Source organism: Netta rufina, assembly GCF_964035555.1.
Source record: "Netta rufina genome assembly, chromosome: 14".
In the NCBI taxonomy this organism is placed as follows: domain Eukaryota; kingdom Metazoa; phylum Chordata; class Aves; order Anseriformes; family Anatidae; genus Netta; species Netta rufina.
The window spans coordinates 16236567-16256143 of record NC_140137.1 but is presented as its reverse complement, the minus strand read 5'-3'; the positions used below and the strand labels follow the sequence as shown (position 1 = coordinate 16256143).

At 41.2% G+C, this 19577-nt stretch overlaps 2 protein-coding genes across 7 annotated transcripts in view; one reads left to right on the top strand and one right to left on the bottom strand.

The window, feature by feature from the left end:
- The first annotated feature begins 393 nt into the window (after positions 1 to 393).
- Positions 394 to 14265, top strand: PKD2L2 (polycystin 2 like 2, transient receptor potential cation channel). 2 transcript variants are annotated; one of them, XM_084295357.1, is made up of 14 exons: positions 394 to 628; positions 740 to 841; positions 1141 to 1274; positions 2463 to 2719; positions 3554 to 3775; positions 4463 to 4691; positions 5192 to 5362; positions 6899 to 7080; positions 8385 to 8502; positions 9254 to 9355; positions 10703 to 10764; positions 10863 to 10932; positions 11733 to 11839; positions 12317 to 14265. In XM_084295357.1, the coding sequence occupies exons 1-14, from the start codon at positions 589 to 591 to the stop codon at positions 12432 to 12434; spliced, it is 1914 nt and encodes a 637-aa protein (XP_084151483.1). In that variant the 5' UTR covers positions 394 to 588; the 3' UTR covers positions 12435 to 14265. The 2 variants fall into 2 exon arrangements, with proteins under 2 accessions (XP_084151483.1, XP_084151484.1); XM_084295358.1 differs by lacking the exons at positions 394 to 628; positions 1141 to 1274 and having other exon boundaries at positions 732 to 841.
- Positions 14266 to 14383: 118 nt separating this feature from the next.
- The window catches only part of FAM13B (family with sequence similarity 13 member B), a 46550-nt gene continuing 41356 nt past the window's right edge, over positions 14384 to 19577 (bottom strand). For all 5 annotated transcript variants that reach the window (XM_084295352.1, XM_084295356.1, XM_084295355.1 and 2 more), the window contains 4 exons: positions 18593 to 18676; positions 18322 to 18494; positions 17813 to 17914; positions 14384 to 16709 (listed from right to left, as the gene is read on the bottom strand). In XM_084295352.1, coding sequence (XP_084151478.1) covers positions 16586 to 16709; positions 17813 to 17914; positions 18322 to 18494; positions 18593 to 18676 — 483 coding nt within the window. In that variant the 3' untranslated portion in view covers positions 14384 to 16585. The remainder of the gene's footprint in view (positions 16710 to 17812; positions 17915 to 18321; positions 18495 to 18592; positions 18677 to 19577) is intronic.

Genomic DNA, 19577 nt, shown 5'->3' with positions numbered 1-19577 from the left:
AACCTGAAGCTTTTTCAGCCCTGATCTCTAAAGGCAGATGGGTGAAGACAAATCCAGCCTGAACCCGATCTGTTGTGGTGCACAGTACCCCTGCAGCTAGCCAGCTCCCCTCAGAGCACCGTAAGGACAAAATGAGGTCTCGGCTTCTCACCCCACTGCTGTGCTGCTCCATAACCCCACACCCCTCAGCTGCCCGGCTCCCACCACCACTCTGCTCCTCCAGCTGGGCTGCCAAAGCAGCAGTAGCTGCTGTAACCACGCTCTTTGCGGCTCTGACCTCAGCCAACACCGATTTATTACACCCGTGTGGGCTTCTCCCGGAGGCAAAAACCCCTCAGCGCTGAGGGCAGGGCGCGGTGCCACAGCCCGACACCACCACCCCCAGCCCGCAACCACCGCTCAGCGCCCGTCGCCATGGCCGCAGCCCGCTGCTGAGGGGCAGAAAGGAAAACCGAGGAGGCGGCCGGGCGCTCAGCCCTCAGGCAGCCCCGCCGCTGGGACAAGCGGGGCTCAGCGGGAGCCGCCGCCCGTTGCGGTTCCAACGAGCGGAGCGAGCCCCGGCACCGGCCCCGGTGCGGCCCGGCCGCCATGGAGGCGGCGGCGGCGGAGCAGAAGCTGAGCGGCGGCGGTGCGTGAGGCGGCAGCGGGGCTGCTACCGGCGGCTGCAGCCTCTGGGGTTTAAAGCTCAGCTTCTGCCCTCGCCCTTTTTTTCCCCTTCCCCCCCCCCTCCCCACGTTAGGTGTCACAAAACCCCGGATGAGCTACAGCAGAGAACTAGAGCTGAAAACGACGCTGCGGGAGCTGGTTGTCTACATCATTTTCCTTTTCACGCTGTGTCTAGGTAAGGCAGCAGGTGAAGGGGGGACTATGCCTGGTTAGGAGCAATTAATTTGAAGCCTTGCACTTGAGGAGCCGTCCCTCCTCCAGTATGCAAGAGCAGGCAAGGAGAGAGGAGTCATTTAATCCTTAAATCCACCTGTCTGCCAGCCAGAAGCGTTATTTCAGTCAAAATCGCCCCGAGTGTGTTTTCCTAACAGCATGACTGGTGCTGATGATTGAAGAGGGGGCAGCGTGCTTAGAAGCTGAGGTCAACCTCTTATTTTCATCCGTGAGCATCCCCGTTTTGCCCTTTCTTCCTAGTGACATTTGGGATGGTGAGCACCAACATGTTTCACTTGAACGAAGTGATGTCACGTCTCTTTCTGGAACAGGCTTCTGCTGAAGATGAAGGGATTGATTTCAACAGTATTAGGAATGTGGCTGATTTCTGGAAAGTAAGGCTTTCTGTGCAAATATTTTCTTATATACAGCAACCAGGTAAAGAAGCTCCTAGTGTTAATACAGAGCAATAGAGGCTCCTGGCCCATCCAAATTCCCTGTGCTAGATGTTGCAGCTTCAGCTGAAGCAAGATAAATAACTTCTTAAAATGTAGAAATTCGGAGTACAAACTGTAATATTTGTACCTCTGATAGACAGTCTGAATAGATGGTTAAGGAAAACAATAGGTTAACTGCAGCATCACACTGATTGTTAGTTTCAACAAAAAGATTTGGGGTTTACAGTTTTTCTGATTTTCAGCTGTTTAAAAAAAGTTAAACTGTACTTAGTGTGATTTTCACTGGAGTCACCAGGAGAACATGCTGCCTTGGTTCACCTAGTTTGCTATTACATCACATCTTATTGTGGTAATCGTTGCAAAACAGGTATCTCTGTTTTCACTACTAGATGAAGGACCTCCCAACATTGCCATCACTGCCCAGGTGACATCCAAAGGGAAAGTTTTTCATCCTACCCTTCCTTAAAAACGGAAATGCCTGGCTATCACAATTCATTGGGAATAATTGTACTCCCTCTTATCATTGTGTCTGTTATTGTTAGTCCATAAAACAGTGAGCCCTTGCTATACAATTGTATGCTGATGTACTAAACAGCAGTTGTAATGCATGTTCCAAACCGTGGGGGCATGTTTTGCCCTCTGGATAATGTTTTTCTCAAGTTCAGTGCACTTTATCTGCATCTAAGTAACATACAGAAGTTTTCAAAGAGCTTCAAAAATAAATACTTTCTTTAGGTTCAGATGATGAAAAGCCTACTCAGAAATGCATATTTCAAAACAGATCTTCAGAGAGCAAGATTATGTTAAAACAACATGCAATATTTTTGTGTTTAAACTTGTTTAAAACTCGTTTAATGATACTCCAAACAACTGTATGTCGTAGTTTTGCCCTGAGCAAACCCATTACATATCTCTGATAGAATACAATGTTCACCTATACACTGCCTCACTCAATTGAGATATTTACATCTTTTTCATATGAATCCATTCTATTCCCTGTAGAATTCTATCTTCAATTCCATACCCATAAGTAACCTGGGAACCGTGTAAAGATTTGTCTTTTAAAAAGCAGGGTAATAGTGATATATAAATCTTTTGAATCTTTAACCTTGCTTGTATATATAGTTTGTAGAGGGACCCCTCTTGGATGGACTCAGTTGGGACAAATGGTATGGCAACTTGACATCAGACCTCCAGGAAAACAGAAGCCATATTTACTATGAGAATTTAATGTTAGGAGTAGCCCAGGTTCGCCAGCTGAAAGTACGCAATAACACCTGTTCCACCTACGCATACGTCCAGAATTTCACAAAAGACTGTTACCCCAAGTACCGTTATAGATCAGAAGACAAGTCTGACTTTGGTCTAAAGAACGGATCTGAGTAAGTCATCCTACTTCAGATTTTCTTGTGGCATCTTTTGGATATATATTTATAAGAGATTTTCAGATCTGAAATACTTTCAGTTGGAACCAGACAGCAAGCACAAAAGTGTTTTTGAAAATCTTACTAAATCCTTAATACCATTATTCTTCAGTAACTTACAATTGTGCATGCAGTGAGTTGAGTTTTTCCCTTGTTTACAGTGAGATAAACCATAGATTTGTTTTTATGCCAATACTATAGACAGAAATTTGGCATGGGAAATTTATAGCGGAGAGACAGGAAGAACTGGAAATGGTGAGCCCAGTTCAGCAGAAGTACGTTAATGGTTCTATTGCCATTAATATCTCCAGAGAAATGCTCACTTATATGAAGCCTTGATTTAAATCACATGTTTATAAATTAGAATCATGCTAAAGTGTTGTGGAAACAGAGCCAAAAGGCCTGTTTCACACATTTCATTTAGCATTGATTTAACCCAATGGGAGAATATATGAACATGCCACAGTAACAATGAAGTACAAAAACCAGAGACATTCTTTTTACCTATGAAGGTTTTGATGTAATTAAACTGTCTAGCCCACATTGGGTGAAATCCAGCATCATAAGCACTTGCTTTTTTTGTGAATGTACTTGGTAGGTAAAGAAACGGGAATATTTTAAAGTCATAAGTCTCATGCTTACTTGTAAATAAAAGTATTATTTAAAGGTCTAACTTAAATGGTCAATTGCGGATGCAGTGGAACACAAGAACTAACAAGTATAAAATAAAAAGTGAAAGCTTACTTTCATAGTTTTCATAGGCTAGCTGCTTTCTTTTCCTGTTCCTCATAGATGGAAATATTCTTTTGCCGCTTCTTTATCCCCATGGTACTGGGGAGAGGTAGGCTTTTACAGCAGTGGAGGATATACATTCACCTTGCCGAAATCAAAAGAGAAGAGCAGAGAGAAGTTGGAATTTCTCAGGAAGAATGGTTGGCTCACTAGAGGAACCAGGGTTGTATTTATTGACTTCTCAACATATAATGCTAACGTAAACCTTTTCTGTATAATCAGGTGAGTTCTTACCTTTACTATGTGTCAAATCCAATTTACTAAGGCATGATGCTTCCTGAAAGACACAAGGAAAGGCTGTTTGCCTCAGGCATACACAGTCATGTTTCTCAGGCAGTAGCTGGCAAGACCGTAGTAATTCATTAAAAAATAAAAAATAAAAAAAAAATGCAGAAATTCAGTTAGAGCAGGGAACAGACCTAGTTCCTTCATTTCCAGTTTTTTAAATGGTTGGTGTCTGTACAGCTGGTTGATACTGTCAGTAGGAATAGATTCCATAGGCTTTTGCAAAGTCAAAATCTAGATTACTCGTACTGTTGTCAGCTACTGGAGGGAAGACACTCAGGGTGGGGTGAATATATGCCCTTCTGAGACACAGTTTCTTTTAAGACTTAACCAAACTGCAGAGTTTGGATGTTTGTTTAATAGATCTGTCATCCGCACCCTTCACTTCCTTGTAATACTGTTTTCATGGGGAAGTGAGCATCATCTTTAAAAGAAGATCTTGCAGATGCAGGAGTCATCCAGTTCTCATTTTTTGCACAAATGTTCAGCCCAACTACAGTCCCAGTTACGTATTATTACTGAAATAACAATTAATGTTAGACTAGTAAGGGCTGAGACAATTTAAAGGTAACTGAGATAATTTAAGGGTAATAGTAACTAACACCAGTCCCCAATTTTTTCCAGGTTGGTGGTAGAGTTCCCTGCCACTGGAGGTGTTATCCCCTCCTCGCGTATCTACTCTGTGAAGCTCCTCAGATACGTCACGTTTTATGATTACTTCTTGGCTTCTTGTGAAATCGCCTTCTGCCTCTTTATCATTACATTCATAATCCAAGAATTGATAGAAATAAAAAAACTGAAAATGGAGTATTTCAAAAGTGTCTGGAACTGGCTGGATTTGCTGCTGGTAGTGGTGAGCTGCTCCTTGATTCTTCTGTGCTTGCCAGCGTAGGTTGGCACTGGGTAGACACCCATCGAGCCAAAACAGCTCGACCCTGTTCCTGGTTAGAGTCACTCACCGAAGAGCCCCATCGTGGCTCAGCACACCTCAGCTCTTTCCTAACCTTACCGTCAAGGTGCTGTGGCTCCATGTCCCTTCCACTCTTTATCCACCTTGTTTGTTTTAGCTGTAATGTTGGCACAGCTGGGAAGCACTAGCACACAACTGTTAGCACAGTAAAATGAGAATGTATGCAGTATGTTATATAGAACAAATCCACCATTGCCACAGTACAAGTACAAATAAATTGGCCAGTAAGGTCTCGTATGTACAGTTCATGACCCAACATCTAAAAACTTCTTCAAATCTCATCAAGGGCCTGCTGAAATCAACGCAGTCTTAACTGTGCAAAATAAGTCTGAAGAGAAGGGGGTAGATGGACTTCAGTTTCACTGTCTTCTGCTTTCCTTCAGGTATCCATCCTTGCCATTGGCTTCAATATCTACCGCACCATGGCAGTGTCCCTGCTAATGGAAAAGCTGCTCTCTGATGAGAATGTTTATCCAGACTTCTATTTCCTTGCTTTCTGGCAAATCCTTTATGACAACATGATTGCCATCTGTGTCTTCTTTGCTTTTATGAAGGTATTGGCTCTTACTCCCTTTCTTGTACTCGAGAATCGTAGTGTTTCGAAGCTTATTATAAACATTCATTTTTACCTTGTTCCAAATGAACTGCAAAGGTGGGGCTAGAATGGGGAATTTTGTTTATAAGATTCCAGAAGTGTTTAAAATTATCTCATTCTCATAAACATGGGTCACACAGATTCCAAGCCCATCTAAAAAAAATTTTGCACATAGGCAGCTGTCTCCACTGGAGCAGCTGGGACACAACCATAGCCAAACAGCCTCCTTAAGCTCAGTCTTTTCCTAGACTCAGTATTATCCAGGTCACAGCCTGACCTATACAAATGGCATGGCTGTAACAGGTGAAGCTATTCATAGTTTTCATAGCTAGAAACTATGAAAACAGTAGCTGTTTTAGAACTGTCTATGGAACAAAAACGTATCTGAAATTGATTCAGAAATGCTTTTTGGCCAGGACACCTTTAATTTCATTTTTATTTGCAAGTGGATTTGCTGGTCTCCAGAGTAGCAAACCTCCCCAAGGTTACAGGCTACTTTTATTCCTAACCAGGTGCTCTGGGACCAAACCAATCCTGTATCGTTGCATCCAGTGCCCCTACGATACCAAACCCCGGTGGCCATGACTGAGGCCATCTTTTCACCTGTGTCCAGGACACATCAGTGACTTTAGTTTGGTTGGCCTCAGCGTTCCCAGGGACTGGCTGAAACTTCCCAAAACTTTGCCTGATCTCAGTCTGCTTACAGGCCACCTCTCCAAAGGTATTTATTTGTAAAGCAGCCAGCACAACGTGGCTGCAGAACAGGAAGGGGAGGTGGTCACGTCTGGCAGAAGAGATCACGCCTTACACTCATGCTCCATACAATTCAAGTTCTTTAACGTACTCCACGGGGCTTTCTGGGTTTTGTCATTTGAAAATAACAGGCTTTTGGCCTTCCTCCACCTCCCAGGCCAAGGCTGCATGAAGCAGCTGTTGGGAGCCCTGGCTGTTAACTGGCTGTGTGGAGTCTCCCTCACGACATCCTTTCTGTACTCCAGCTGCACATTGCCCCGCGTTATCCTCCCAACAAACTCATTACTGTCAGTTTGGTAGCACGATTGTGCTTGCAATTAACAGCTGCCATTGGACAAGACCCGTGTTCAGGCCTTGTTCAGGCACAGAGTAGTAGAGCTCCTTACCAACTCAGCTCAGCAGGGAATCCTCAGGTGCGGGAGGGTGGCGTGCCTTCAAGTCTCCTTGCCCAGGGCTCCGCTTCTGCCAGAGCTGACTACTCCTGCCAGCACCCATCAAAGACCTGGCCGTGCACGTACATTAGCATGTACGCCCTGCAGAATATTCCTTTTCTCCAGAAACACACTCAATCCTTCATATTCTGTGTAGATGCATCCATTAACATCTGGTATGCAATTTATTTCCAAGTAAAACTTAACCTATAAATTAGGATTACAGATAACATTCCAGAAGTTCTGTTAGAAGATGCGATACATTCTGACACTACTCCCCCCCCAGTAAAATATGGTCTGTTCTCTTGCAGATATTTAAATTTGTAAGCTTTAACAAGACTATGACACAGCTATCCTCCACTTTATCTCGCTGTGCCAGTAACATCTGTGGATTTGCTGTCATGTTCTTCATCATTTTCTTCGCCTACGCACAGTTCAGCTATCTGGTCTTCGGTCCGCAAGTTGAAGACTTTTCTACTATTCCAAACTGCATGTATGCAATTTTCTGAACTTTTTAATGCAAAATCCTCAGCTAGTGCAGGTACAAACAGTTTCTGCTAAGCGGAACTTTTAAGAGTACAGGTCTCCAACTCTTAAGTCTATTTTGTTGAGTAAAACCTATTTTGTTAGCCCTACAAGCTGCTTCCCAAAGACATCATATGTCCTAAAGAGACAACAAATACACTACATGGGTCAGAGAAGTGTAATAAAGAGAAACTTGGGAGCAGTTCACCCAACAGTGACAGGAGACTGTCCCCACAGCTCTCAAAACAAATTTGCAGTTTGTAAGCAGGCCCCTGGGCAGGCAGGCTGGCAGGCCTGGCAACAGACTGTCTTGTTTTGCCTCTTTCAAAGCAGGGACTTGAAATTACCCAGCAGATGTGCCACTGGGTATGTGGTACAGTCCCCAGCATGAAAACCACATTAAGAAATGCTTCAGAGACCCAAGGGCTCAGAGCACAAGCTGAGCATGTTCAGAAACTGGAATCACAGCTCTTTCAAGAAACCATCCAGCTGCACAGCTGGGAGTCCCTTAATCCCATGCACTGGCTCTGTGGCTTTCTTCCCCAAATTTTTTTTCAGCCACTCACCATAGCAACGACATCAGATCAATTCCAGGTGCCAGCTGAAACTGATTATGATGGTCCTTGCACCTTGTAGCAACCTTAACCTGTCATCCAGGGTGCATTGTTTCAGCTGACAGCCACATTCCTCAGAGAACTTTAGAGGGGTATCTTCAATGTACCGGATTGTTTGAAAGCAGCTTTTTCGTGTATAATTAAGGCACTTCTAAAGCCATAAAATATCTCATTCTGGATCCACTCAAATGCAGAACAGTCCTAAGATGCTGCAGTACGAAGGAATAAATAAATAATGTCTTACCTAAGAATTAAATTCCCTATAGGGGGTCACAGGGGCCTATGCCACTACCTTCTATACTAACAGAAGATAAGGGATCCTACAACAGAAAGGAAATCTTTTTAAAAAATTTTAATACCAAGTGGTTTGTTCAAAATGGAAGTATTTCCTCATACAAGACATTTTAAAATTATTTGGACTTTGAAGTTCTCAAGTATATGCTAAATACCCAATTTATCATTGCAGTGTAATGCTGGCTTCCTTTTAGATTGCAGCGACTACAGTAATGGCAAATCAGTTTCAATTACATCTGATTGATCTTGGGTTTTGTTTGTTTGTTTGTTTAAATAATGCTTAAAATACTTTAAGAGAAGCCAGTCAACGTCAGTCTCATGTTTTCTTTTTTTGTTTGTTTGTTTGTTTTATTTTTTCTCCCAGCTTTTCACAGTTCCGTATCGTGCTGGGAGATTTTAATTTCCTAATCATAGAAGTAAACAGGATCCTTGGACCTATTTACTTCATTTCATTTGTATTCTTTGTGTTCTTCATATTGCTGGTAAGTAAAAACACTCTCTTTTGTGTAAGCAGTAGGGAAGAACCACTAGGTTCTGTTGCGTAGCACTCTGAGGCAGTCTTTTCCACCCAAAGATGACACTGGGGCCTTTAACAGCAGGCTCACCTCTGTCTGCCCATCACTACGCCTGGGCAGAAAGTCTGACCTCCTGTGCAGAAGTTCCCAGCTAGCAAGACTTTCACAGCTCTACCTTCCTCCAAAGAGCCACAAAAGGGGCTTTTGCACGATGGAACAAGGATGTTGGCACCTTTCACTATACTGCACCATCAATTTCTTGAGATTTTCATTTCTGAAAACTTCATTGAGAGCTCTTAAAAATTGCATGATTTCAGCCTTGTCCAGTGGGAAGGTTAAAGAGGGACTTTGGTGGCACGCTGTAGTTGCAAGTTTTCTCAGTTCACCGATCAGTTGGATCGGTGCTTTCATTAGTTAGTTCTGATTGTAAAGTCATCTGAAAAAGGTGCAATATAATACAAAGAAAACTGTCACTTCCAAGGAACCGGGGCATTTAGCTGATACTAAACATAGGAAATAAGAGAGGAATCTCCCAAAATAGCCCCTAAAGCCCCAAGATTCTCAGAGAATTTAAATGCATTAGAAGCATGCCTCCACCCAGCAAAGCTCCTCCAGTCCCATTAGTTCCATGGCTTAGCGTTGAACAGCCCCCAAAACAAGACCAGCATAATGAACACAGTTTCCAGAAAAAATGCCTAACTGCCTCCTTCCTGTGCAGAACATGTTTTTGGCTATTATAAACGACACCTATTCAGAAGTCAAAGCAGATTTTGCAGGGATACCCAGTCAAGAAATCCACATCAAAGACCTCGTCAGACAGGTAAGTAAATGCTTCTGTAACTACCTCATTTAAATAAATATTGGAGGGGGAATTCTATGCTACCTCAGTAGGAAAGAACCTTAAACAACTGAGCCATAACCCTTGAAGAATACCCAATGGTTGATATTGTACTTTCAGCAAATAATTGACAGATACAACCTTCCATCAAACCCACAGGAGCTCTTAATGGTTATTATTGATACAAGTAACATACAAATTAGGGTGCAAAGAGCCTACCTTTACTTCACCCTTTCAAAAACAGTATTTAAGACCAGCCTGGTTTAAGGTATTTCATGAGACCAACTTTCTTCAGAGCTCACTGTTGCTGTTCTTCCCAACCGAGAAACTAAAGATCTTCTCTGCATGCAGGTTTAGGGATATTGCCAAGCATAACTGAAGCAAAGGGGCCCCACACCAAAAGCACTTGTAGAGGATATAAACCTTAATGGACAAGCAACGAGGCCTGTCTGTGCTGGTGTAACTAGATGAGAGAAGAAGAGCAGGGAAAGGGAATTATGACGCTTCTCAAGTCAGGGCAGTCAAATGCAGTCCGTTAAAAGGCATGGAAAACTTTGAAATAAGCTGCTAAGACAGACTGGGAAGACAAATAGAAATATGTACCTTTAAAATCCCACAGTTCAGGCCATTTTTATGTGCCAGAAAGGAGCACAAAAGGGAAACATATCTTTCCCAACTTTTCAGTCCAACTTGAAATTGTGACCTCCTTTCCTGCTGAAGGGGCTGCATACAGTTCTGTTGCTGGGACAAGTCAGTACCTCCACCTAGAAACCAGCCTTTAACTGGGAAATGCAGCATCACCAGTAAGACTGAAATACACGCTGGATGAAAAACCTACCCCTTCAGGCCATGTTTCTCCAGGCTGGCTGACATTGGTCACTCTGTAGAGGAAGGCTGGCAGCGTTGTCTTCTTGAAATTTTCCTGCAGGATTTTACACACGTTGTGGACGCAAATTACTTCGCTTCTGCAAAGCACAACCTTTCATATAGCCAGTCCCGTCAGCAACAGCACAGGATAGTTTCCTCCACCCAACCTTATTCCCCTACTAATCCTGGTCTAAGTTAAGATTAAGTTGTACATACTGGAAAATCAAAACCCTTATCAGATTTGGGTGGATATTACCTTCAAGGATTTCATGACAAACTTGAGATATAGCAGATAAGTTTCCCTGAGCTAAGGGAACCAAGCAAGCAGTAAGGATGGTGGGGTTTCTCTTTGATTGCCAAGGCACCACACATGTGTTTTGTTCCTTGTGTTCAAGTCCTTGCATGGAGTTGTCTGGTTAAATATAAGGCAATTAACACGCTCAACATTCTGTCTGTGTTCAGAGTTGCAATAACACCCTTGTGAAGCTCAGACTGAAGAAACCAGAGGCGGAGAACCTGGAAAGGTAGGATCTCAACCCAGACTTCAGCATTTACCCCCTGGACCTAGAACAGACCTATTCTCACAGGACTTCTGTCTCTTCTCATTTGTGTGAATGAGAAGAAAGGAATTTTCATCCACTAAAAGAAAGGATATTTCCAAGCTTTCCAAAAGAAGCAGTGGTAACGAAAAGGTAGGCTTTATTTTTTCCTATACTCTTACAAACTGGATATATTTCAAAAGCTAATTAATGCCAAAGGAGTCACAGTTGTCCCCACTGTTACTTATTTCTCCACAGAAAACTTTTTAACATGGTAAGAATAACAAAAGCTAGAGCTGTAAATACATAAAAATTGCTAGCTATGCCCCAAGCTTTAAATGAAAGCTTGTTTGGGCTCTGTTCAGACAAGGTCATGAAATACAAGAGCAGAGCTGGCAGTAGTTCCAGGCCAGTGTCTTAGCAAAGTGCTATGAAGTTATGAGCTGGGCATTTGCCCAAATGTTAAACTAAAACAGATGTATAGAAAAAGACATATTTTAGAGCAGTTTGTCAGGTCATAGCCTGCATTTGCAGCAAAAATCACTGTAGCTTCCACTTGCTTTACAAAAAGTTTTCCAACAGTCCTTGGTAGACCCATATCCGGGGTAAAGCCAGTCCAAGCACTTCTAAAACATCTTAAAAAGGAAAAAAAAAATCTCCAAGAAAGGGGAAGTCCAACAGCTAGCTGTAAACACTGCTCCAAATAATGCTTGTGGTCTGTCACTTCTGAAAAGATGTGTATTCTTACATCCTGTCTTTTTCGAAGAGCCAGAAGGAAAATTACTTTCAGATGGAGAGAGAACATTTTTCTCCCCACAAATGCATACATCTTTTCCTGCTCATGCATGCTCCCTCCCTGCATAAGTGACATGCTGATATGCTAACAGGTACCCAAGTAAACAGTGTTGGCTTTTTCTGATGTTTTTTTTTTTAATCCCTCTGGTGTGGAATAGAAGTTGAGGTCACGGAAAGGGAGAAAGCATCATCTCAGGATTCCACCTGACAACACTGAACCAGGCGCCGCTTCTCAGAGCTCTGTCTCCCCTGCAGAATTTCAGCAGTAAGTGTTTGGGAGAGCCTGTTCTTTGAAGTCTTATTCCCATCCCTAGGCAGTCGCAGCAGCCCTGACTTCAATTAGCTAAAACCCTCACAGAGTGGCAACTTGAGAGACACAAGATCAACACAAAGTCAGTGATCTTAAGATGCTATTTTAAGTGCTCTTATACTGGCTGACAACAGCTGCCCTCAGAGAGAGAAGATGGAGACAGAAGGACAATCAGTAGAACAGTTTGTAAGAACATTAGTCAAGAATGAGGTGGGAAGAGAATTTAAAATATTACCGCTCTTCCAGGACATCTCTTTATGGCCGCCCAGAGAGGGTGGACAAAGACTGTAAGGCCTTGCGCTTGCGGTGGGGGTATTTTGGGACTTAAGACTGTTTGCAGCTGACACAATGCAAGTAAGCAAACAAGAAGGTTACAAATACAAGTTCAAGAGGAGCCCAACTCAAGGATTTGTTGCTGTATTTGTGTCCTAGGCTCCTCGAATATACAGCTGAGTTGGAAGAGGAATTAAACAACGCTAATGCAAAACTCAACAGAATTATGAAAAGCATGCAACAGATGAAGGAATTTTCAGGCATGACAGACGAGTAAAATGGCTTAGCTCATCTGGTAACAGAGATGGCTTTATTCTTCATACAGTTGAAATTCAAAGTCAAAAGAGAGCAATTCTTCCCCTGACACTTTTTTTTATATATTTCTGGATAAAAGATGCAGAAATGTTAATAAAGGTATATCATTGTTACTTCAGTCTTCTCCGTGAGTTTCAGGTAAGTTCTTCAACCCTGAGAAGCACTCGCCACCCTTACGAGCATTCTGGATAGGAATCCCTACAAATTCCTTAATGCCATTTATTCTGCTGCCTCGTGTTTTGAGACACAGACATAAGCTAGCTGCTGTCGTAACCATGAGAGCTGATAGTGAGCGATGACATCTTCTTGGGCCCACTTTGTATAATTCAATCTCCAGCTACGTGGCCCAATATAATCCTCAATTGCGAAGTACAGTCCAGCATGTGGCTCCTCAGCCCAGACTTCCCTGGACCACTTATGTGCACCTGTGCACCTGCTGGCAATTATAACGCTTCTCAAAAAAAATCTTATTCCAGGCACCTACTGTTTCCAGAACAGGTTTGTTTTCCCCCTGCAGGCATAATTCTTCCAGGAAAAAACAAATACATGAACAACAAAACCCATACCTGGTCCGGGGCTTAATAGCTGGAACCGCTAGAGGGCAGTTTGCTTTCAATCTGAATTCTCAGAACATTTTTAATCCTAAATCCATTTATACACATTGCCTCAGCCATGGTATTATGTTCAAGCCAGAAACTGTCTACTCATACGTAGCCATTAGTATTTGTTCTTCGTTGGGACTTTGCCACAGGAAGAAATAAAACAGAAGGAATAAATTATGTCCAAATAGCATCCGAGCATGCTGTTAACACCTGGGGTCATCACTAAGCTTCAACACCCCACATGCTCTGCATGCAGTTCTTCAGCTGTACATCTCAGCTGCTGCGTAACATGCAAAGCCCAGCCTCCCAGGTATCCTGAAACTTGTATGAGCCCTACAAAATTTGTAGTACTATAAAGATGTACTTACGTCTTGCAGAGCAAGCTACTGACCACGCTGTGGAGGATCTATATCGTGGGCAGGGGAACAGAGAGCCATTTAAAAGAGACCCAGAACGAGATTACTTGACCCCAGTAGCACAAGGCAGCAGCCATGCACTGGCTCCCTTGTTCCCTCAACTTCCTAGTTGTTTTTCCCATTTTACCTGCAATACTGCACATCCACAAGCAGAATTTTCAGTTTTTCTATCACCTGCCAGGCCTTACACTGAAAAAAGGTACGGTTACACAAAATACAAGTCAGTTTGAAAGACCTCAATCGCCTTTAATACGACTTTACACCAACATACTATGAATAATCAATTTGTCCAGAGGAAAAGCATCCTCTTGGGTTTACAGAAATATATGCACAATTACAGGGTTGGCTGGCCACTGATACTCATTTTAAGGCTAAGAGATCATTACAGATACAAAGGCACAATCAAATACTGCTCGTCAGCTGCAGGTGTATTCAAAAGCAGCGAACTAATTAGCACAGTAATGGCTGAATCAGCCCTCTGCCCTGTCTCCTCCCACAGTTGCTACCATTGGAGTAGACATGAGTGAAACTTGCACTTTGCTCCTGCATCATCACACAGCAGGCTGGCACCCTAGCAGGAACTGAAGCCTCCGTCATACAATCCATCGAGCTGTCAGTTCAGGACCTGATCTGGTGACTCTCCTGCTGTCTCTGCTGAGAGGCACTAGCTAAAGAAGTGAAATAAAACTTAAGCTACTGCAGCTTCATCGAGGGCTGTCTTGGCACCAGAGCTGCCACCAGTTCTGGTGGCTCTGCTGGCAGGCTATGGAACTAAGGCCTGCCTGAGCAACACCCTGAAACTTTTTTTTTTTTTTTTTAAAGGAATACTAAAGAACTCAGCACTTGTTTTTAAGGTAGAGGGGTGGGAAAAAGCACAAGAAGAAACAAAGATATATGACAATAAAGGTTAAGGTACTTTTATTATAAAAGTCTATACAATGAGCACCAGACATAGCAATGCAATTACATCTGGTTTAGTTATATATATATTCCATATCTATATATCCATATAGATATATAGGTTTTGCTTTTACCAAAGTAAAACTGTTATATCACAAAATGCCTAGTTCTACCATTTATTTATTGCTCAACAAGGATGGCACAAAACACACTCATAGCATAACTGTTGCCATGCTTATCTACTATACTGAATAAACAGCCAAACACTGCATAACAAACACAAAGCAGCTGTTAATTCTGAATTGGAACCAGTCTGATCACTCACTCACTTATAAAAATATTGGAATCATATAGATTTAAGCATTATAAAGGAGGAATATATTATTTAAAACATTTAAATAGTGCATATTGACATTCTGCATGTGGTATATAAAACACAAACATTCATGTACAACACTATACAGTACACATTAGTTTCAATGTTTGGATACACCCGTGTCTGCAGACTGATAGAAAAGTAACTGAAGTGTACATTGCACGATGAAACTGAATAAAATTGATAAATGGTCTCGAGACTAGTTTAACCTCATAAATCTCTAAGGTCCCAGATCATTTTGCTGTTTGAAAAAAAAGGCATACCACCAGTGCTCAATAGTTTTAGTGCTTTTTTTTTTTTCTGAATTCCAAAATTACATGCCTACAAGCAGAGTAAAACAAAACGGGAAATATTCTACAGTACTCAGGTGAAATCTGAGCACTAAAACCCCTACTTTCGATCTATTTCATATGCTTCATGGCAGAATAGCAAGTCTATGAGGTTACATGCTAGCCACTTTTTTCTTTGTGAGAAAGTTCATTTTTGGTCTTTCATAAAGCAGTGTGAGTAATAGCTATGTTGACATCAGCCAGTCATAAAAACATGCAGTGAGAGGAGGTGCATGCAAAACATGGCCACAATCAAACTGATACACTGAAGAAAAAAATTGAGAAAGCACCAGATAAAATTAACACTTAGATTTTGCCAGATCAAAAACAGCTGCTGATGGCTGCTGCAGAGCAAAAAGCTAGCTAAATCATCATTCAGCACAGCAGATGTGATGCTCAAAACATTATTTAGTTTCAACTCTGAAGCTAAATCATGCAAGGCCCATAAACTGTTTTGCTTACATCGTAAGAGTTAGATAACTTATTTTTATTCTCCAACTGTAAAACAAAACTGTGACAAACAGCAGTAACTTCTTCACTCAAAACCATCAGTTCACCCTGTGGTGTGCATGAACTACGCTGATTTTAGCCCTTGATACCATACTTGTTTCAGGTAAAGTGGATTTTTAACTGACCTAAGCCAGCTCTTTTCTGCTAGAGCTACCCAAGTCTGAGCAACATCAGATTTCCCACACACTGAAATGTTCATCCTGTTCAAGATCTTCTGAAAGTGGAGATGCAGTATCCAATTCAGACAAAACACTATGTCACCACTAGCTGATAAACAATAACCAATAGAATGAACAACAGTAACGTAAGTCCTGTAGGCAGCATGTGATATAACTTTTCAGTTTTCCAAGTTTTAGAAGACACTAAGTAAGGTCACTTTCTTGTTTGTCCACTGTAATCTTTATCAAGGAGGAAACGTGACCACTAACGAGCAAAATCCACAGATGGTAATTATTACTGTTATAGATGCAATTTACTAAAACTTAAAGTTGTTCCACAGCAGTTCTTTGGAAGAAATTTCAGGCTGGCTTTTAAACGTTCCAGGAAAAAGAGCTGTATTTATAATTTGCTGACTTTTTTCCCCACCCTACAATAAAATAGGCAACAGGAGTAGTTCAGTGTAGCATTATGGTATAAATAATTTCTTCAATAATGCAAAAGCTTAGTAACAACAAAAGTCTCTGAGTTCTTGAACACCAATAACAAAATGCTACGGTTGTTTTGGAACAAGATGAATGCATCTAATATAAAAATTTTGATGGAAATTGTGTTTGCTAAAGTTGGATAGCGCAGTCTCAAACTTACAAATCTTATTTGCTCTCTAGACAGGACCTACTTACCGCTCAAACATGTTATAGTGGCACCACAATAAAGTGCACAAACTGGGTTCTTTCAACAGTGCATGACAAATGAACATAAGCACCCGATAAGTACAGTGGTAGCATACGGAAACGTTATTCGATGTTTTGGAGGAACGCAAGTTAAATTGATTTTGAAGAATCCTGTTTGCTGATTAGGACTTCTAAGAGCCTAAGTTTGGCTTTAATTTTCTTGTACTCCCTGTACTCCTCAAGCATTGGAACACGATCTTCTTTCTGTACATTCCTGTAAAAAGAAGCACACCTAAGTTTCAGGAAAACCCTCCATGATGCAGTAAATCAAACATAAGAGCAACCATGTGCAGTTATCTTAGGACAGAAAAGCGTTGTTGTCAGGCAATTCACCAATAACAGACTGTCATATTTTAGTTCCTGGCACTTAAAATTGCCGTCACCTAACAAAACTGAAGCATTTATTAAGTGCAACTTATTAACAGGATATGAAGATTTCAGACCCTGTGTATATATTAAATAAAAAGACAAATAAATTTAAGTATATCTCCATTTTCACTGTATGCAGACTGACCCACAAATTGAGAGCAGAATATTAATCTTATTTAAGCCTGGATTATAATGAATTAGTGATTAATAGGACTTTCTTTTTAAATGAACTAGTCATTATTAACCTCATTATTTGCCATTAAAGTCAAAAGGAGTTATGTCCCAATTTCTGCAAGCGTATGATGAAGCCCTGTTAGCTGAATTTGCATGACTTATGGTCTGGGAGTTTATAGTTACAAGAGAAATACAACAGGAAGTGTACTTAAATGGGTCACAAAAAATTGGCCTCTTAGCATGTTGTTATTTTTGTTCATGATACAATACACTTTGAAAAATCTCCTACAGCATGAAAAGGGAAGCAGTTCAGTTGAACTCATAACACATTCAAATAAGAAGCCTAAAAGAACAATACAGGAAAGAGTAAAAGTGCTACACCCCTTTAGTGTTGAAGCAAATACCCACTGTCTGGACTAACCTGCTGAAAAAGACAGACAAATAGGTGTTTCTTGGGCAGGGAAGTTTGCCTGTGTACCTGAGTTTGGTTGGTTTTGTTTGTTAATAAAACTACTTCTTGAAAAAAAAATGTAAAGAAATGTTTTTTTTTAATAAAAAAAATTTCCTTGTTATGATTTACAGACTCTAAGAGAGGAAACAAAACTCTAGAGCAGAATTCCTCCACTACTGAAGATACACGAGAATGTTATCTCCTTCAATATATTATTCAAAGTAAAGATTAAAACAGATGATAAAATTCATATAAAAAGCTGAAGAAACACTTGGCTACAAAACGAAGCTGCTGTCCCACATGTATTTTTATGCTAAACGAACCTTCCATTCTGCTGATAAAACTCCTCTTCAAATTCTCGTAATGTCTTGCGTAGCTTCTTTTTTTCAGCTCTGGCCTTCCACAGTTGCTCCAATAATTCAGGCCTAAAAAGAAAAATATTGTTGGCCATAAAATAAGGTTTAGGTTCTTCAAAGCATACTCAAAAACAACCGAGCTAACTAAACTAATAATAAATTTATCTTGCTTACAAGGAATATGGTATCTGATCGTGAAATATCGAGAACAAACTAGTCGTTAATAAAAGGGTATAAATTTTCTGCTGTCTACACAGCTCAAGTGGGTTGAAGAAGATTTAGAAATACTAAACAATTCACTAAACACAAGAAAATCTTAGGCATGTCAGAGAAAAGAATGCTCATTCAAGCCAAACACCTCCTGAGAAATGCTGAACATGTCAATCCTTTTCACACATCATCAAATTTGGTATCATGACTAAGTGCCATCAGTACAACTTCTGTAATAGAATTAGTCGTTTCTTATTTATACACACATAGAAGCAGCTCGGGTGCTTGACAGCCTAAGGTCTCGGGTCAGTTTCTCTTGACCATCTTCAACATCAGACTCTGAGTTCTCAACTGGGCTTAAAACAGACTGTGTCTGGACAGCAGTTTTTAAGATATCATTCAGGTCCGCAGACAAACCATCACTTTCCTCCTCTTCTTCCTGAAAGTCAACGCAGAAATTCAATATAAGAAACACTTCAGTTCCCTATTACAGGTGCGTGGCAATATGCTTTTTAAAAATGTATTTATTGTACACACCTTAATTTCTTCAAAAAAATGTGCAGTTTCACCTTCAATAATAGGCTGTAACATCTGCCCCCGCCTCTTGGTTGATGGTGAACCCTGCAACATTACAAGTTTGATTATATGCAATTAGACATTAAATGCTGGTCAGAGTTTTGTTCAAGTTGTGTAACACCTAAAGGTAGTGATTCTGACACAAAAAAAGAGACTGCAAACAGATTTACAGAGTACAAACAAAACAAGCTTAAAGACCAAATGGCCAAGATGCCCAAAGCATCCTTAAAACAGCAGAAAGTGTTGTAGTTTGTAATTTACATAAAAATAGCTGAAACAGTAGCACTCTTTGAATTTTCAATAAAAAACACTCTACATGTTTTGTATAAAATTTGTAAAATTTGTAAAAAAAAAAAAATTCACGTTCACTCTTGTTCCTCCCAAGCCACAGGCAGATTACAAAAATGAAGTTAAGGCCAGAGACATTTCATATCTTCTGGCATGCACACAGCAGGAATAATTCTGCCAGCTTCTCTTTCTAGACTACCTGAATCCCACCACTTGGAAGTGCTACACCAAAGTCATCTATTACTACCTCAGCGTCAACATCCTTTGAACTTCAGCCTGAACAGGTATTGTTGTGATATACAGGTGTTGCTGTTGGCAGCCCGTTACACACATGCTGTTATGCTCTGCTCATCCATTATCCCTGGACAGTATAAACACTTTCAACAGATGGACTATTTGAACAGGAGGAAGGTGAAACATGAAAGCCACACGGACAATGACCTGTCAAAGAACTTCTATTAGAGGGGCTTCCTGCCTCTTCAAACAATGCCATACAGGCTTCAGCGTATGTGATTAGTACACCACGATACTGTGACAGGTATCTCATGAAAGCAGTTGTCATATAATCCAAAAAGCAATTCTTGAAATACCTGGCATAGAATACAGCCTACCTAGAAGCTACCACTGAACACTCCTTGGCAATTAGAGAGTTCCACTC